Source organism: Chiloscyllium punctatum, chromosome 24, assembly GCF_047496795.1.
Source record: "Chiloscyllium punctatum isolate Juve2018m chromosome 24, sChiPun1.3, whole genome shotgun sequence".
Classification (NCBI taxonomy): domain Eukaryota; kingdom Metazoa; phylum Chordata; class Chondrichthyes; order Orectolobiformes; family Hemiscylliidae; genus Chiloscyllium; species Chiloscyllium punctatum.
This window is the reverse complement of record NC_092762.1, coordinates 42,535,289-42,555,734: the sequence shown is the minus strand read 5'-3', so window position 1 is coordinate 42,555,734 and position 20,446 is coordinate 42,535,289. Positions and strand designations below refer to the sequence as shown.

The 20,446-nt window shown below is 43.0% G+C and overlaps 1 protein-coding gene across 1 annotated transcript in view; it reads left to right on the top strand.

The window, feature by feature from the left end:
- Positions 1-13,629, top strand: part of LOC140494493 (uncharacterized) — a 33,329-nt gene extending 19,700 nt beyond the window's left edge. The window contains exons 6-7 of the mRNA XM_072593733.1: positions 12,218-12,246; positions 13,173-13,629. Coding sequence (XP_072449834.1) covers positions 12,218-12,246; positions 13,173-13,192 — 49 coding nt within the window. The 3' untranslated portion in view covers positions 13,193-13,629. The remainder of the gene's footprint in view (positions 1-12,217; positions 12,247-13,172) is intronic.
- The last annotated feature ends 6,817 nt before the right edge of the window (positions 13,630-20,446 follow it).

Sequence of the window (20,446 nt, the reverse complement as noted above, 5' to 3'; positions counted from 1 at the left end):
AAAGTAGATTCCAAGGCAAGAGCGTAATTGATATGTGGAACTTGTTCAAGGAGCAACTATTGAGTGTCCTTGATAAGTACGTACCTATCAGGCAGGGAGGAAAGGGTTGTGTGAGGGAGCCGTGGTTTAATAAGGAATTGGAATCCCTTGTTAAATGGAAGAGGGCGGCCTTTGTAAAGATGAGGCGTGAAGGTTCAATAGGGGCGATTGAGAGTTATAAGGTAGCCCGGAAGGACCTGAAGAGAGAGCTAAGAGCAGCAAGGAGGGGACATGAAAGGTCCTTAGTTGGTAGGATTAGGGAAAACCCTAAGGCTTTCTATAGGTATGTTAGGAATAAAAGAATGACTAGGGAAGGAATAGGTCTAATCAAGGATAGTAATGGGAAGTTGCGTGTGGAGGCTGAAGAGATTGGGGAGGCGCTGAATGAATACTTTTCGTCAGTATTCACTCAGGAACAGGACATTGTTGTCGATATGAATACTGAGGCACGAATAAGTAGAATGGATGGCTTTGAGATATGTAGAGAAGAGGTGTTGGAAATTCTGGCAAGGGTGAAAATAGATAAGTCCCCTGGGCCTGATGGCATTTATCCTAGGATTCTCTGGGAAGCAAGGGAGGAGATTGCAGAGCCATTGGCCTTGATTTTTGTGTCCTCTTTGTCGACAGGAGTAGTGCCAGAGGACTGGAGGCTAGCAAACGTGGTTCCCTTGTTCAAGAAGGGGAGTAGGGATAATCCTAGTAACTATAGGCCAGTGAGTCTCACTTCTGTTGTGGGCAAAGTCTTAGAGAGAATTGTAAGGGATAGGATTTATGCACATCTGGATAAGAATGATGTGATCAAGGATAGTCAGCATGGTTTTGTGAAGGGCAGGTCGTGCCTCACAAACCTTATTGAATTCTTTGAGAAGGTGACTAAGGAGGTAGATGAGGGGAAAGCGGTAGATGTGGTATATATGGATCATAGTAAGGCATTTGATAAGGTCCCCCATGGTAGGCTACTGCAGAAAATACAGAGATATGGCATTGAGGGTGAGTTGGAGGTTTGGATTAGGAATTGGCTCTCTGGAAGAAGACAGAGGGTAGTAGTTGATGGCAAAGGTTCATCTTGGAGTGCCGTCACTAGCGGTGTTCCGCAAGGATCTGTTTTGGGACCATTGCTGTTTGTCATTTTTATAAATGACCTGGAGGAAGGGTTAGAAGGTTGGGTGAGCAAGTTTGCGGATGATACGAAAGTCGGAGGAGTTGTAGACAGTGAGGAAGGATATGGCAGGTTACAGCGGGATATAGAGAAGCTGCAGAGCTGGGCAGAAAGGTGGCAAATGGAGTTCAATGTAGCTAAGTGTGAAGTGATTCACTTTGGTAAGAGTAATAAAAAGATGGATTACTGGGCTAATGGTAGACTACTTGGTAGTGTGGAAGAGCAGAGGGATCTTGGTGTCCATGTACACAGATCTCTGAAAGTTGCCACCCAGGTAAATAGTGCAGTGAAGAAGGCATATGGCGTACTGGCTTTTATTGGTAGAGGAATTGAGTTCCGGAGTCCTGAGGTCATGCTGCAGTTGTATAAGACTCTGGTGCAGCCGCATCTGGAATATTGTGTGCAGTTTTGGTCGCCATACTATAGGAAGGATGTGGAGGCACTGGAACGGGTGCAGAGGAAGTTTACCAGGATGTTGCCTGGTATGGTAGGAAGATCCTATGAGGAAAGGCTGAGGCACTTGGGGTTGTTTTCTTTGGAGAAAAGAAGGTTTAGGGGTGATTTGATAGAGGTGTACAAGATGATTAGGGGGTTAGATAGGGTTGACAGTGAGAACCTTTTTCTACGTATGGAGTCAGCTATTACAAGGGGGCATAGCTTTAAATTAAGGGGGGGTAGATATAGGACTGATGTTAGGGGTAGGTTCTTCACTCAGCGAGTCGTAAGTTCATGGAATGCCCTGCCAGTAGCAGTAGTGGACTCTCCCTCTTTATGGGTATTTAAGCGGGCATTGGATAGGTATATGGAGGATAGTGGGTTAGTGTAGGTTAGGTGGGCTTTGATCGGCGCAACATCGAGGGCCGAAGGGCCTGTACTGCGCTGTATTCTTCTATGTTCTATGTTCTATGTTCTAAAAATCATGAATTCCTTTCCTCTGGGCTTCTCACTGATTGGAGTGGATTCACTTGCCCCCTCACTGCAACTTAAACATTCACAGCTCCTTCCTGGGTCTCCTCAGCAATAAGGCATCACCTTCATGTCAATCTCCATCAGCAGAGGTTGATCACCCCAAATTCAAAGCATTCTAAAACAGCACCACTGTTCAGTTTAAAAATGTCAACAAACCTGTCTGTAGGACAATATATCTCAAATGAGGGGGAAAGAGGCCAAACAGAGGTAATAAAAGAGGAGAAAAGTTGGGAGAAGTGATAGAAGATGAGATTGATTGAGCTGGAACTGGTAGGAAGTGGAATTAGGCTGCAAGTGTTTGTAGAGCTCAGGGCTTTGTGTAGTTTGGAGGTCAAAGGTCATCAAGGAGATTGCAGGCAATGAAGGGATGGGTATGAATTTTAATGATGGGGTTTCAGACATGTTATGATGTTAAGTAGTAAAAGAAATGGTAAAGCTGAAAATTGTCAGAATTTGACCACAAGAGAATCAGTAGTGTCATCAAGAATGGCAGCTCAGGCAAATGAGAAGTGGAAAGTGATACCCAAAATTTCTAAACAATATCAAATAGTATGTAAGAGTAGAGGTGATCATGTGGGGCTTGAATGACAATCTATTTCAGGAGATGTACTGGCTATGGTCGAACCATGTCAGAGTAGATGTTTGAGCCGGTGATGTAATGAAGCAGAGAAGTTGGAGGAAGATGGATAATCAATGATTAATGGTCCCAATGTTGTAATGTATTCTCAGTACATTCACCCTTCGTCTCCACTTGCTGTCATAAAATAATGACTCATTGTGGGCTTAGTGGAAACTTAGCTGTAGATCGAGGGGATATCCTTTAACTCCATATGTGAAATGGAAACTAAGGAGCTAAAGTTGGCCACATGTGTGACCCTGGAGATCCCTGTCTGTTCCTAAATATTAATGTCTGCCAAGCAAGTGACAGAGGCCCTCCTGAAGCTGGACAACTCCTTTAACCAATCCAATTGGAATCTGATATTATCAGGACTGACTGCTGTTGTTCTAACTTTAAAAAACAAAACCCAACGCTTCACAAGCTATTTACTTTATTAACTGGAAACAAAACACTCATCTCCTCTGTCTCAATCTCCATTCATAAAAAAAGGACAAAATACATCTTTTAAAGCATAGTATCACCACACAGAGCTCCTTGACTGGACGAGATTAACAGCCCCAATCTGAGAACTCAGTCTTGAGATCTACCTGGCTGACCTCATTACAATTACATCCCTCCCTCTCAGATTCTGAGGAAATAGGCCGGTCCTTTTCCTGGGAGAGCTTCTTGGGGCATTTAGCACCAGGTCAGATTCCTCCAAGTCAGTGTCCAATGCCAGTGGTGTGTAACATATTCAAGCTCGCCTCTTGCACCAGCAGCACTTCAGTAGAATTTTACTCTGTTCTCCTGGTGGTAAAGGCATAGAGGCGGCTACATCCATCATGACCATCACTGATTCTGAGGACCCATCAACCATTCCAAGGCACAGGGCACATTTTCTCCAGAATCATTTGCAATTTCGTGGCTTTCATATGGTCCACATGCTTGTTCAGAACCATCGTACCTACCCAAATTTTAAACATCACCTGACCTCACGTCAACCATGCCTCTTACCCCAGCAAGGCCATTTCTGGGATACTGAAATCAAATTTCACCCCCTGTATCAAACTGTCTATCACTTAGTGGAGACTTGTGCCTGGCACTAGCATTCCTGATACTGTTTCACCGTCCCTCCCTGGTCCAGGAAGATCAGGTTTAATCTGGTGCAGAGTCTTCTTCCCATTAGCAGGTGCTATCCCTGTAGTTGCATGAGGGTGGTCCTACAATCAAATACGAACTGTGACAGCTTGGTATCTAGTGAGGCTTTAGGCTGTTTCTTCAAGCCAGCCTTCAAAGTTTGGACTGCATTTTCTGCCAGGCCATTAGATGAGAGGTAGTATGGAGTTGTCCTTTATCCTATTCGACTTTAGGAAATACCCAAATTCCCTCCTGGAAAATGAAGGTCTGTTATCTGTGACCAACACTTCTAGGACTCTTGTGTATTGAAAAAGGTGGGTGCAGTTTTTCTACTGTCATCCATGTGTTTGATGAATGGATCCTAAGCACATCCAACCACTTTCAGTGGGCATCTACAATGACTAAGAACATTGAAACCATGAAAGGACCTGCATAGAATCACAGAATCCCTAAAGAGTGGAAACAGGCCCTTTGGCCCCACAAGTCCACACTGACCTTCTGAAGAGTAACCCACCCAGATCCATTCCCTCCCCATTATCCCACATTCACCCCTGACTAACTCACCTAACCTACACATTCCTGAACACTATGGGCAATTTAGCATGGCCAATTCACCGAACGTGCACATCTTTGGATTGTGGGAGGAAACCAGAGCACCTGGAGGAATCCCACGCAGATACGGGAGAATGTGCAAACTCCACACAGTCAGGCACCCGAGGCTGGAAGCAAACCCGGTTCCCTGGCACTGTGAGGCAGCAGTGCTAGCCACTGAGCCACCATGCCGCCCCCCCCCCCCCCGTGCATACCGAGGTGTAACCAAGTACAAGGTTTACCCGGCCATTTCCACGGACGTGGGGGAAGCTGCTGACAGTCATTTTTGTCCTTGTTGGCACTCTAGGAACTGCCCCTCCAACACGGCTATGTCTGCATCCAGGCCTGTACACCAAACATATCCTCTCACCAAGACCTTCATTTTAGAGATCCCTGGAGAAATACAGCCATTCTTCAGTAATTGGGGGAAACCTTTGCTCAGGTCAATCACACTTGCTCCCCATAATAATATGCTGTCCTCTACTATGAGCTGGTCTCCCCTGGACCAAAAAAGATTTCTAGTTATGACGGCCCTTTAGTTTCCCCTATCACTACCAGATGTTTCAGATTGAAAGGATTAGATTTTTCTGCCCCCAAAGTCTGATATTGTCAGCTGTGACTGAAAGTGTGTCGAGAAAATTTAATATCACTACACACTCTTCCACTGGGGTTACCACCAGTGATGTATCTGCTAATGGGAGGCAGCTCAATGCATCCGCACTCACTACTCAGCCTCCCAGATGGTTTTCTAATTTATAATTATAAGCACTTAGTATTAGAGCCCACCACTCACACTCCCCTTGTTTTTATATTTTAATTAGCCAGTACAAATTACAAACAATTAACAATGAACAGCAGGTTACGAAAAACAACAATTTACAGGGAAAGGGGCGGTGAAACCAGATCCCCAAACTCCACCGTACAACCAGTTCACAAGGAAAAGAGGATGAACCTCAAATCCCACCTTATCAGATCAAAATGCAAAACAGGAAACGCAATCACATATTGCTGGTCCGATAAACCAAACAATAATCAGTGCAGATATCACAGACACCCCTGGCAACCCAGCAAACTGCCCATCCCTCCCACCTACTCCCCTTTTATTAAAAAAAATCTGCCAGCCAGGGCTCCCTGATTGGCCCAGATTAACAGCCCCAATCAGAGCACTCATGTTCTATAATATCCAGGTGGCTAACTTCGTTACAATCACTACAATGAGGAAGTATAGGCCTCACATCCAGTGGCCATACACAAATCCTTCCCCAATTCCTCTCCTTGTGACTTACCTAGACATCAATGATTGTTCCTTTGGTGTCAGTTGGAGGTTTCTCTGCAACTAGAAATCCCTTTGCGCCCAATTCTCACTTCGCTGTCTCCTCATGCCCATTGATGGTGTCAGTTCAGTTTCAGAATATCCAGATGAAGTCTGTGGCTTTGTTACCTAGACTTCAAACTGCTGGGATCAGGGTGTTTAAGGCCTGTCCCAACTTGCCCCCACACCCACACCCACGCACCTACCTTGTCCCTACCCTTCCTCCCACCCCCTTTCCTCTCCCACTCCATCACCACTCTCTTTCCTTAGCCTCTCGCGTTCCCTTCCCGAACTTCCTTTCCCCCAGCTTTGATTCTGCATCTGGGTTAGAATTGGGGCTGAATTGTTTTTGACAAGTTCCTAAAAAAGTTATTTCAAGCATTAACTCGAGTAAAATTACCACTGTCCTGTTTGAAAAATAATAAGGAGTGTAAGAATGAAGAAATTGCATTGCCGTAGCGCCTTTTACAAGCAAAGCTCACAACCAAACAGTACATTTCCAGTTTATCAGTGCTATCCTGCTGGATTCTAGATGTCACAATGAAGGGGATGTTTTTGCCCATCATGATCTAAATTCCTCAGTTTCAGCCTTAACCTGTGAATCCTGTACATTTTGATGATAAGACTTCATCTGTACCTGGCCTCAGTCTCATACGATTTGAGAAAACATCATTATGATGTGGAAAACTGGTCAGGCCCTTTAATGCTCACCTTTCAAACACTCGCCCTATTTTTCACAATTTATTTGTTGCATTGTTGTGCTTTCCTGGTTGGAAATACATCTTGTATAGCAGCAACCTGCATGCATGGCTGGTAAAGAACAGACTTAATTCACTGCAAATGGAGGTTACAATCCTTGTTATTGAGGTCCAGCTCATCCTGAAATCACTGAGGTTACTCAAGGTCATTTTGAGAAGCAGCCAATGATTTCTCATGCCTTGATTCACCCACCTGTTTATCAGTAATTTCCTTATCATTAAACACTGGGAACCTGGGAGTCAATAAGGGAGTGTCTTTTCTCCACTTCATGGGGCAGGAAATGCTTTATATCCCAGAACACAAGGATTTATTAACATTAATCATTGAACAAATGTGAATTAGATAAGGAGAGTCAATATAGATTTAACAATGGCAGGTCTTAGAGTCATAGAAATGTGCAGCACGGAAACAGACACTTCAGTTCACTCATCCATGTTGACCAGATATCCCAACCTAATCTACTCTCATGCGTCAGTACTTGGCTGATATCCCTCTAATCCTTTTCTATTCATACACCCATATATATGCCTTTTAAATGTTGTAATTGTACCAGCTTCCACCAGTTCCTCTGGCAGCTCATTCCATACATGCACCACCCTCTGCATGAAAAAGTTGCTCCTTAGGTCTCTTTTATATCTTTCCCCTCTCAACTAAACCTATGCCCTCTAGTTCAGGACTCCCTGACCTCAGGGAAAATACTTTGTCTACTTACCCTATTCATGCCCCTAATGATTTTATAAACCTCTCCCTGTAGCTCAAATCCTCCAACCCTGGGAACATCCTTGTAAATCTTTTCTGAACCCTTTCAAGTTTCACAATATCTTTCCAATAGGAAAGAAACCAGAATTCACGCAATATTCCAAAAGTGGTCTAACCAACGTCCTGTACAGCTGCAACATGACGTCTCAGCTTCTATACTCAATGCTCTGATCAATAAAGGCAAGCATATCAAACACCTTCTTCAGATTAGATGGATTGGCCATACTAAATTGCCTCCTCGTGCCCAGTGATATATAGGTTAGCTGGATTGGCCATTGGTAAATGTGGGATTATGGCGATTGAGAGGAATGTTCTTCACAGGGTCGGTGCAGACTCAATTGGGCTAAATGGCCTCTCTCTGCAGTGAGTATATGATTCTATGACAGGAAAGAAAGTAGTGGTGAATGGTTGCTTTTCAGACTGGAGAAACATTTACACTAGTGTTTCAGGACCCAAAAATCCAGGCGTGGACTTTGAGGGGGTGTGGAAGAAGTCAATGTGCTCCCATCAGAGGCAGGGCCACTGTGCTTTGGGGGTTGCAGAGCCAACAGCTGGGCCTGCTATGCTCAGGGTCGGAATGGGTTTGCTTTACAAGGACCACAAGGCTCAAAACAGGAGCAAGTATTGACACCTGTGATTTCTACCTCAACCCCTGGTCTTCCCAGGGACACTGCTTTGCTTGATAATACATTAACAATTACAAGTAGGTAAGTCTTGCTACAAATGAATCACACTACACCAGGTTATAGTCCAACAGGTTTATTTGGAAGCACTAGCTTTTGAAGTGCTGCTCCTTCAACCACAAGGGGCAGCTCTCCGAAAACTAGTGCTTCCAATAAACCTGTCGGATTATATCCTAGTGTTGTGTAATTTTTAACTTTGTACACCCCAGTCCAACACCGGCATCTCCAAATCATGTGTACGGTTTGGTCCACTTATAAGGGGAGATACTTTTCTGGGAAACTGTTCAAAGAAGGTTAATTAGGCTAATTTCTAGGGATTGTTTTATGAGGAAATTTTGAGCAGTTTGGAGATAAAGGTGTTGACATTTAGAAGAATGAGAAGTGATTTTTATTGAAATATATAAGATTCTCAGGAGGGTTGATAAATACTGAGGGCATGTTTCCTCGAGTGAAAGAATCTAGAACGATGCAAAACAGTTTCAAAGTAAGGAGTCTCTCACTGAAGATAGGGTTGAACAGCAATGCTTTCTCTGAAGGTTGTTAGCTTCTGGAATTCCCCAGAGGCAGTGGAGACTGGATCATTGAATCTACTCAAGGTTGAGTTTGACATTTATTATTCAAAAGGGAGATAAGGAGTATGGGGGCAGGCAGGCAAGTGGAGTTAAAGCCACAATCAGATCAGCCATGATCTTACAACGGGCTCAATGTCCTGGTCTTGATCTTATTTCTTATGACCTAGACTGGGTGTACATAGCTCAATTTCTACATGACCTAAAGCATGTGAGGAAGAAAGGCAGCCAAGCGAGAATTAACTTTCAAAATTAGTGAAGAGTGTTGCAATGAGGATAGCAGCATTTGTTGTACAGGTATCCCCCGCTTTTCAAGAGTTTGCTTTTACGAAAGACCTATATTAGTACCTGTTCTCGCTAACCAAAAGAAATTCAAAGAGGATTTTCGTTTTTACAAAGAAAGGTGAAATTTTTCCCATATAAATTAATGCTTCTTCACTTTACCCCATTTTGGCTTACGAAAGGTTTTGTAGGAATGTTCTGCTTTCAGATAATGGGGGACACCTGTAATTCCATTTGAGAGAAGCTCAGTGTATGGACATGATTGGCTTTTAATGCCCTACGTGAGAAGATGGTCGTGATTTTGACACAGAGCAAGAGGTGAATTACTCATGACCGAATTCCCAATCTTTCTGTACAATTATGAGGTAATGCACTTGGGCAGAAAAAACAGAAAAGGGAAGACAATACATGATTAACCGCAGGACCCTGGGAAGCACCAAGGATCAGAGCGATATTGATGCCCATGTATACTGGTCCCTTTAGGTAGCAGGACATGTGGATAGAGTGATCAAGAAAGATATCTGAGGCATAGAGTTTAAGAACAGGAAGATTGTGCTGAAACTAAAAAATGAGGCATTTTTCTGTGTTTTCGACTTCTGTGATGCTGACTGTGACTATTTGATCTGCTCTTGCAGCTGTAGTTTTTTTATAGGATGGGTCCAAGTGAGTTTGTGCCTTTCTTGATTATTCTTCATAATTAGTAACAGTAGTATCTCATTAATAATGATCAAGCCTAATGACATGTAACTATCCTGTACTGCTAACAAGTTTGTTACAATTTACCAATCCTCACCATTAACTAAATATGTCAAGAATAGACAATTGGGATCAAGTGAATCCCTGGAGGAATATAGGAAGAGTAGGAGATCAAATTAAAAGGGAAATCAAGAAGGCAAAAAGTGGATATGAGGCAACTTTGGCAAAAAAGGTTAAAGAGAATCCTAAGAGATTCTACAAGTACTTTAAGGGCAAAAGAGTAACTAGGGTGAAAATAGGACCCCTGAAAATTCAATTCGACTGTTTGTGTGTGGAACCACAGGAGATGGGTGAAATAATGGGTGGTTAGCACTGCTGCCTCACAGCGCCAGAGACCCGGGTTCAATTCCCGCCTCAGGCGACTGACTGTGTGGAGTTTGCACGTTCTCCCCGTGTCTGCGTGGGTTTCCTCCGGGTGCTCCGGTTTCCTCCCACAGTCCAAAGATGTGCAGGTCAGGTGAATTGGCCATCCTAAATTGCCCGTAGTGTAGGTAAGGGGTAGATGTAAGGGTATGGGTGGGTTGCGCTTCGGCGGGGCGGTGTGGACTTGTTGGGCCGAAGGGCCTGTTTCCACACTGTAAGTAATCTAATCTAATCTAATCTAATCTAATAAACAAAATTTTGTCTCAGTATTTACTGTGGAGGAAGAACAGAAGCTAGGAAAATTGGGGAAGTAAATAGTGATGTCTTGAAAAGAGTCCACATTACAGAAGAGGTGGTGCTGGAGCTCTTAAAATGCATAAAGATAGATAAAACCCTGGGACTTGAACAGATGTATCCCAGAACATTCTGGAAAGCTAGGGAGGAGACTGCATGGCCCATTGCAGAGATATTTGTGTCAACAACAGCCATGGGTGAGGTGTCGGAAGGTATGCAAAGTTGCTAATGTTGTACTATTGTTTAAGAAAGACTGCAAGGAAAAGCCAGGGAACTAAGACTGATGAGTCTAACATTAGTGGTGGGTAAATTGTTGGAAGGGATTCCGAGAGATAGCATTTAGAGTCATAGAGTCATACAGCCTGGAAACTGACACTTTGGTTTCCCTGGAGTGTCAGAGACTGAGGAATGACCTTATTAGAGGTTTATAACATCATGAGGGGCATTAATAATGTTATGACACAGAGGCAAACCCCTCTGTTAATTAAACCAAACATCCAAAAGAGCTCGCATGGCCTCGTAATCTGTTAAAATATGAGTGACCTTATAGAGGCTTGTAAAATCATGAGGGGCATGGATAGGATAAATAGACAAGCTTTTTGTTTTCCCTGGGGTGTGGGAGTCCAGAACTAGACAGCATAGATTTAGGGTGAGAGGGGAAAAATAAAGAAAAGACCTAAGGGGCAACTTTTTCACGTAGAGGGTGGTGCATGTATGGAATGTGCTGCCAGTGGAAGTGGTGGAAGCTAGTACAATTCCAGCATTTAAAAGGCATCTGGATGGGTATATGAATAGGAAAGGTTTAGAGGGATATGGGCCAAGTGCAAGCGAATGGGGCTAGATTAGATTAGGATATCTGGTCAGCATGGATGAGTTGGACCAAAGGGTCCGTTTCTGTGCTTTACATCTCTATGACTCTATAACAATATGCTGTTCCAATGAGACAATTATTAAAATTACATCAACTTAATTTCAAAAACATACAGTCTCTGACTTCATTTGTGTCTTCACTCTTCCAGCCGCTGATCTCCCTGGGTTGTCTTCTTTCTTTTTACAGCGAGTTTTGTTTCACATGAAAAGGAACCTTTGATAGAGAGTATTTTCTAATTTCTTTGAGAGCAAGATATTAGATGGGCAATTAGCTCTTCAGGATTTTCTCTCTCAATGGCAGTTGCTCTCTGACCAGTTTTCAAAATGTTTCCATTCTTCTAACCCCAACAGCAGATCAACTCATTGGTTCTGTGTTGGCAAAACAATAAACTCAAACTCTACTGGGTTTTAGTATCGCAGGACATAATTTAAACTGGTTAAATTCAAATTAATGTCAAAACAGCAACCAAAACTCAGGTATCCATTTCACAGCCAAATGTTACATATTTACAATTTTCCAGTACACTCTGGGACTGCCATCTAGTCATATACACAGGTGCTTATAAGTTTTCAGTTCAGAACAGCATTATCTCTCGCTTTTAAAGGTACATTACATGCCTTCAGCTCCATAACAATAAGGCGAATAGCCAACATAATTTTCCAAGATAGAGGGGTCCAAAGTTGAGGGCATAAGTTTAAGGTGACAGGGGAAAGATTTAAAAGAGATCTGAGGAGCAACACTTTCATAGTGCATGTGTGGAATGAGCTGCCAGAGGAAGCAGTCGAAGTGGGTACAATTATAACATTTAAAAGTCATTTGGACAAGTACATGTATAGAAAAGATTTAAAAGGATATAGGCCAAATGCAGACAAATGGGACAAATTCAGTTTAGGAAATCTGGTCAGCCTGGATGAGTCAGGCCAAAGGAGCTGTTTCTGTGATATATGACTGTATGATTCTAAATATTCACTGAATTTCACTTCAATAGTAATTATTATTCCAAATGAATAATGACTATATTGCAGCGTATTTAATCCCTTTCTCTCAGTAACACTCTGTGCTCTCTATATTTGCAGCATTATCTATGACGATGTTGGCAATACAGGTACAGAAGTTTCTTTTTCTAAAGTATTTTGTTGGTTGTTTGCTCATTGAGACTATTTGTATGATGTACAGTTTAGGTGAATTGGCCATGCTAAATTGCCTATAGAGTTAAGTGCATTAATCAGGGGTAAATATGGGGAATGGGTCTGGGTGGGTTACTCTTTGGAGGATCAGTGTGGACTAGTTGGGCCAAAGGACCTGTAGGGAATCTAATCTAAAAAAAAGTCCAATGCATATCGCTCTTAAACAATGACACAAATGACACTTGAGCATTGACTACTCTGATTTGAATTGGATAGGTACACAAAATGAACATATAGCAGTCTATATCACTTGGCCTTGAAACAATTTGGGACCAAGGGACAACGGGTCCAACATTTGGATCTATAGCACCACTGTAATGGTGCAATGGCAATTGAACACTCTCTGAGTGTTCCACCAACTGCTTTCAGCATGGCCCAGGCAGCCGCCATCATTTTTTCCAAAGGCACAGACACTGTATTTGTCACTCTGCCCTGATGTTCCATTTACCTTACTTACCAGGAGCACTCAGTGAGCCTGTGTGATTTAATGCAGCCTCCTTTTGAGGGATAGATTGGGTGTGAGAACAAGGTGTTGATTGCACCATCTGCTGATTGCACACACTGCACAGTGAATCAGCTAAATGATGTCATAGTGACAAATTTGTGTGCTGCTGTCCTCTGTCTCGAAGAGTTTGGGCGGAACATGATTTGTAACCTGTATGCAGAAAACTGGCACAAACCAATTTCTAGTCTAGGAGCTTGCAACTGAGCTCACCTTGTGTTTGCAAACTAGTAGAAATTTACTTACTCTCCAGAACTGGTAAATGCATCATCTCAAAGAAATGTGACCAATTTGGTCAGAGCTTTTTTTTTCCTCAATGGTATTTCTTTTGACTATATTAAGGCAGGTACTGCAACAACTAACAGCCAGAGGACAGCACATTCCGCTGGTCAAAGTATTAGGATTCAGAACTGCATGGTGGAGTTGATATCCAGCAATTCAAGGCTACCTACACCTAGTTACATCAGCAACACCCTGAGGCCAGCAATTTCCATCTGCAAAGTTGGAATCAGGAGTTTTGGATTATCAGTAATATTCAATTAGTCTCAGTAAAAATGAGGCAAGACTGAAATAACAACTAATTATTGCGTCAGGTTACATGGTTACATTTATTGGGAGTGGTAGTTATAACTGGGTGCCTCTCTTGTTGCCACTTTGATCATAGCTTTCTTTACAAGATACACAATTCATTGTTTATTGTAATTTTTGCCATATTTTAACTTGATATTTTGCTGTTATTGATTCCTTGATGTTGTTCTCTAATTAGTTCTAACTGGAATAAATGGTTTTTTTTAAATAACTATGGCTTGTAAGTGTGGAAAATCATAAGTATGTGGAAAATTTGCATGATTTCAGTTAGAAAATGGTTTCCTTTCATCAATCAACAACCCCTTTCAGAAGCAAAGGCTGCATTGTTATTTGTCACTGTTTGCTGATAATTGACCTGGCAAAAATTTGGAAACCCAGGTAGCAATAATATCATGGCAACCTAATGCCAAACCGATGCCTAGTCTGAAAATCTATGCTCTTGTCTGATCTTGAAAGCTAAGCAAATTCAAGCCTGGTTAGTACATGGATGGGACACTACCTGGGAATACCAAATGCAATAGACATTTCCCCAAATCTTTGGTGTCATTGCACTGTCCTTACCCAACTCTGCAGGTAAATTGATTAGTTGGAAACATATATGATTTAGCAGTGGTGGATAACAGGTAAAAAGTTAAGAGTGATATGGTGGGGGGAAAATGAAAGTTCAGCTGTGTTTAATGACAATTTTGAATATCTAAGAAAATGACAAACTGATAAGGGTCACTAATGTAAAAGTCTGTTTCACTCCTCAAAAAGTAAAATACCCCATTGTGGAGCAAAGGTGACTCTCAATGTCCTGGTTCGAGTGGTATTCAAGGCCTCCTGGAGGGAAAGGGAGAGATTTAGGAACTGGATAAGGGGAGGGTTAAACTGAACAAAGAGGTTATACTGGATTAGTGGTGCTGGAAGAGCACAGCAGTTCAGGCAACAAAGAGGTTACCCAGTGTCAATTGCTGCTTGGGCTAGTATAACAATTTGCTGATTTAAATGAACTTCACGCAATATATGCCAGTGGTAGACAGCATAAATCAATGTCTCATTTCAACAGAAATCGCTTAACCATCCAGTTAATTCCTATCAATAGGGAGCATTTGTCCTCCTGAGATCCCCTGTCTAACTATGGAGGAGCTGACAAATGCATTGTTCTAAATGAACGATCATGAGGAACTGGATAGGTGATACTGTAAGGAGTCTCCTTTAAAGTAAGGGATCCCCACAAAAGGATGAGGAAATAGATTATAGATTCTGTTTTGATAGATAGGGAACTGAGGGGGTATTGGGAGAAGATAGGAAAGTGGATTTGAGATTGCAAACAGATCAGCCATGATCTTATTGAATGATGGAGCAGTACCAAGGGGGCTGAATGGCAGATTCCTGAGTCCCAGGGTTTGGTTATTTCAGCCTTGAGAAGGAACAATTGGTCAAATATGAAAGATATTATTATAGTGGCTGATTTCTGTGATGCTGTTTGTGGAGGACTCCACTATGAGTAGTCTGATGGTGGTGCAGTGTTGCTCATCGATTCTAAAGCTTTCTGTTCTCTCAGTGCAACAATGTTCTGTCAGGCCCTTAACAAGCCACTTGTCCTCTGGTGATTTGCACAGGCCAGTGAACTACAAAACTGTCCTTTACAGGCTTCCTAGGAGACCACGCTGATACTACTAATTGTCTCTCAAATGTCAGTAAATTACTAGATTGAATGGCTTGTACGTTGAGATCCATGTCATGCCAAGTGTCTGGTTTACTTGTGCAATGGGCTGCTTGGATTGTTCTGGGGGTGACTGGTTTGTTTTTGGGGTGGGAAGAGTCCTGAATAATTCTTTATGTGCCTGGATTGCTCCAGTTTTACCAGATTATTCTCAGGTTTTACCCACACTATGTCTGCGTGTTTGTGTGAGAGACCATGTGGTTCTGATGTTGATCAGATTGCTCTGGAAGTGACTGGGTTGTTCTGGGTATGCCATTCAGGACATCAGTGCAGAGATCACAATATCATTCACGTTTTGGGAGTTCAAATAGCCTGCATTGGAAAGATGGACGAAGCTAACAGAAGTGAAGTCAGGAATGAGTGCCCAGACAGCTGTGTTGTCTGCATGTGCCAGGGTTCAGAACATCTTCTCAGGGCTGGGAAGAAATCTGCAGTGCGAAAGGGAGGATCTAACATTCATTATCCATGCAAGTACCAATGAACAAGGAAAGAGGTTCTGCTTAGTGTGTATGAGGGGCTTGGCACTAAATTGAAAACCAAAACCTAAAATTTAAAATCCCAGGATGGTCACGATGGCATCAGACACATAAAATTAGAGCAATGAATATGTGGTTCAAAAGCTGGTGTGAGGGAATTATATTCCAGTTCGTGGGACATATGTTTATGGGTGGCACGGTGACACAGTGGTTAGCACTACTGCCTCACAGCGCTTGAGACCGGGGTTCAATTCCCGCCTCAGGCGACTGACTGTGTGGAGTTGTCTGCGTGGGTTTCCTCCCACAGTCCAAAGATGTGCAGGTCAGGTGAATTGGCCAGGCTAAATTGCCCATAGTGTTAGGCAAGGGGTAAATGTAGGGGTATGGGTGGGTTGCGGGTCGGTGTGGACTTGTTGGGCCGAAGGGCCTGTTTCCACAATGTAATGTAATCTAATATGCACCAATATTGGAGAAAGCAAGGGCTGTAGAGTTAGGGTGGTCTATACCTTTAATTTTGCTGGGGCCAGTGTTGTTGTGAACCACATAGCTCAGGAGGGTTTTAAACTAAATAGTCGGAGGTAAAGATTAAATGCGAAAAGATATAGTATGTAAAAAAGGAGAAGCAAGGTAAAAAAGGAAAATTGTCACATGGAAAATAAGACTCGGAAAAAGACAGGGAGTTAAAACTGAGGAGTACACCAATGATCAACACTAAATTTTACAATGATGAGAAAAATATAAAGCTAAAGACTCTGTATCTGAATGCTGTTACGACCCCAGTAGATATTATTACCAGATAAGTTGGGTCACCTTCAGGAACTGGCTTGATAGGTCATATTTCATTTGTTTTGATTATAACAAAGTGGTCTCTCATTGAAGCATAAATAGGCAATGCAGCAGATTTTGCCTTTGTATTAAAATTGTTTTATTGTTATAGACTCAGCCCTTTGGTCCAAACTAGTCCATGCTGACCAAAATGTCCATCCACATTAACCCCATTTCCCTGAATTTGACCCAAATTCTTCTAATCTCTTCCTATCCATATATTTATCCAAATGCCTTTTAAATGTTGTTAATGTACTGGCCTCAACCACTTCTGCTGGCAGCTCATTCCATATGCATACAACCCTCTGTGTAAAAAGGTTGCCCCTCAGGTTCCTTTTTATTCTTTCCCCTCTAACCTTAAACTGATGCCCTCAAATCCTCAGCTCTGGGAAAAAGACTGAATGCTTTTACTCTATCCATGCCTCTCATGATATTCCCAATTCCTTCGCCTCCGCCGCATCTGCTCCCAGGAAGACCAATTCCAATACCGAACAACCCAGATGGCCTCCTTCTTCAAAGACTGCAAATTCCCCTCAGACATGGTTGCCAATGCTCTCCACCGCATCTCCTCCACTTCCCGCTCCTCCGCCCTTGAGCCCCGCCCCTCCAATCGCCACCAGGACAGAACCCCACTGGTCCTCACCTACCACCCCACCAACCTCCAAATACATCGGATCATCCTTCATCATTTCTGCCACCTCCAAACAGACCCCACCACCAAGGATATATTTCCCTCCCCTCCCCTACCAGCATTCCAGAAAGACCACTCCCTCCGTGACTCCCTTGTCAGGTCCACACCCCCCACCAACCCAACCTCCACTCCTGGCACCTTCCCCTGCAACCACAAGAAATGTAAAACTTGCGCCACACCTCCTCCCTCACTTCCCTCCAAGGCCCCAAGGGATCCTTCCATATCCGCCACAAATTCACCTGCACCTCCCCACACTTTATTTACTGCATCCGCTGCATCCAATGTGGCCTCCTCTACATTGGGGAGACAGGCTGCCTACTTGCGGAGCATTTCAGAGAACACCTCTGGGACACCCGCACCAACCAACCCAACCACCCCGTGGCTGAACACTTTAACTCCCCCTCCCACTTCGCCAAGGAAATGCAGGTCCTTGGCCTCCTCCATCGCCAGACCCTGGCAACACGACACCTGGAGGATGAGCGCCTCATCTTCCGCCTAGGATCCCTCCAACCAAAAGGGATGAATGCAGACTTCTCCAGCTTCCTCATTTCCCCTCCCCCCCCACCTTATCTCAGTCCCAACCCTCAGACTCAGCACCGCTTTCTTGACCTGCAATCTTCTTCCTGACCTCTCGCCCCCACCCCCTCTCCGGCCTATCACCCTCACCTTAACCTCCTTCCACCAACGCCCCTCCCCCAAGTCCCTCCTCCCTACCTTTTATCTCAGCCTGCTTGGCACACCTTCCTCATTCCTGAAGAAGGGCTTATGCCTGAAACGTCGATTCCCCTGCTCCTTGGATGCTGCCTGACCTGCTGTGCTTTTCCAGCAACACATTTTTCAGCTCTGATCTTATACACTGTTAGTTTCCTACACGCTAAAGAAACCTTCCTCACGGTCTACAATACTGCCTATTTTACCGTCATCTGCAAACTTACTAATCATGCCTTGTACATTGTCATCCACATCCTTGAAATAGATAAAAAATAGCAAAGGGCCCAGCACCGACCCTTGAAGCACACCACTAGTCACAGCCCTCCTGTCCGGCAAGCATCCTTTCACTATTACCCTCTGCTTCCTATCATCAAACTAATTGTGAATCCAATCTGTTAAAGGATGCAGATAAAATAGAATAATCCTAACTAATCCAAGGATGTACAGTTTAGGTGGATTGGCCATGTTAAATTGCCTATAGTGTCCAGGTATGTGCAGGCTAGTGGATTAGCCATGGAGAATACAGGGATATACAGAGAATATGGATGGTGGATGCTTTTCCAAGGGTCGGTATGAATGCAATGGGCCTGTCTCACCACTGTACTGATTTTATCATACTAATTCAAAGATTTTAAACAGAATTTGAAAGTATAAATCCATAAATTTCATAACATTCCTTTCTAAATTGAAAAGGGAATAAACAGCTTTTGGATAATGCCCAAAACACCACGCCTGGTACAATTCCCAAAAAACCTTTCATATAATACATCAGCATCCCTGTATCTAACACCTTACAGTCATTTGGGGGTTCAATATTTGAACTGCAACTGTGATAGCTTCTGTGGAGCTGTCATACACTGGAGCTTCACTGCAATCAGTGAAAATAAAAATTTCCAGGATTTTATCTGGTCTGGAAACAACATGAACATTTCATTCCGAGGATGTAACTTACTACAGCCTTCTCTTCTCCACAGTATGTTCAATACAGCCATCCTGTTCCAAGGTCTTCTCAAGATTAAAAAACTACTTATAGTTAAAAGTGAAATTAAACAATTTTTCTCACTCACGAAGGGCACCTCCCCCAAGCTTAAATACAAACTAGTTTTCAGAACTCTATCAAACCCGTTAGGCCTCATTATTTATCATTCTGCATCGCAACATTCTAAAATAAACAAAAGTCCATTAATGTACCAAAACTCCTTCACTCCAAAGCTAGCTTTCAAAATCTGTTCTAAAATAAATCACTGTAGTTACAAAATATCTACAAATTAATTACACACAAGTAATTTTAAAATTAAGAGGACACGTATGAGAACTTTGTTTTTCCCCAGATGTGTTTTGTGACTTTGGTGCTGCTGTAGCTGCCTGTAACTGCTCAAGTGAAAAAAAATCATTAAGAAGGGAGGCCAGAAATACAGGCACAACAACTGAAATATAGAGGATACTCGATTATCTGGCATTGGGTTATCTGAATATCGGATTACCCAGCAAGGTTGCAAGGTCCAATGCTTGGTTAAACTATATTATCCAGCATTCGATTGTGCGAAATTCGATTAACCGAACGAAATACTTCCCACCTGCCTCAATTCGATAATCGAGGTTTCTCTGTAAATAGGGTTTGAAATTGGCCAAAAAGCAAAGTATGCTGGGAATGCCTGAGCCAAGACAGACACGAGAGACAATTCTGCCCAGGGATGAGTCCTTGCAAGATCTATGCTCAGATAATTGCAATGAGAGAGGCATCAGAACACATTAGGATGTGTGAAAGGGCATCTCAACCTTTCCTGACAAACATAACTCTAGATGCATAGAGCAGACATGCCTCAGTAAAACAAAAAAACAGGTATATATTCTGGGACAAAACCAGACTTCCATGCCCAAAAGCAGACACTGTTAAGGGGTCACTGTGAAGCAACCATTGAGAGCCAATTAGCAGCATTTCAAGGTGATAAAGCCAATTAATTCGAAACCTCTGATTGCTCAAGTCCTTAGAAAGTTCCATAAAGTATCCAGATGGGTATAAGAACCAAGCCCAGCAAACCTTGGGGAGCCCCACTCTTCAGGTGACCCAAAGGTATGTTGGAATATAGCAGTGACCAGCATCCTCCAACCCAACAGATCAGCAAAAGTTACCTGTACCTGGGAAATATTTTAACTTTCTAAAGAATTAGATAGCCTGAAATAGAGTTGTTAAAAGCATAAAGTTTAACTCTTAGCCTTTTGTTATCTTCAAATAAAGTTATGACATGGTTCACTGACTGCACACTTGTGTGGTTTAGTCACTTCTTGATGTGTGCTAAGGAGCCTAGGTTAATTAACCTAGGCAGTGTTGTCTGGAACAGCCTTACTGTTGTTGTGGTTCTGTTCGCCGAGCTGGGAATTGTGTTGCAGACGTTTCGTCCCCTGTCTAGGTGACATCCTCAGTGCTTATGATTCGGAGATGCCAGTGTTGGACTGGGGTGTACAAAGTTAAAAATCACACAATACCAGGTTATAGTCCAACAGGTTTAATTGGAAGCACACTAGCTTTTGGAGCGACGCTCCTTCATCAGGTGATTGTCATCTGACAATCACCTGATGAAGGAGCGTCGCTCCGAAAGCTAGTGTGATTCCTCAG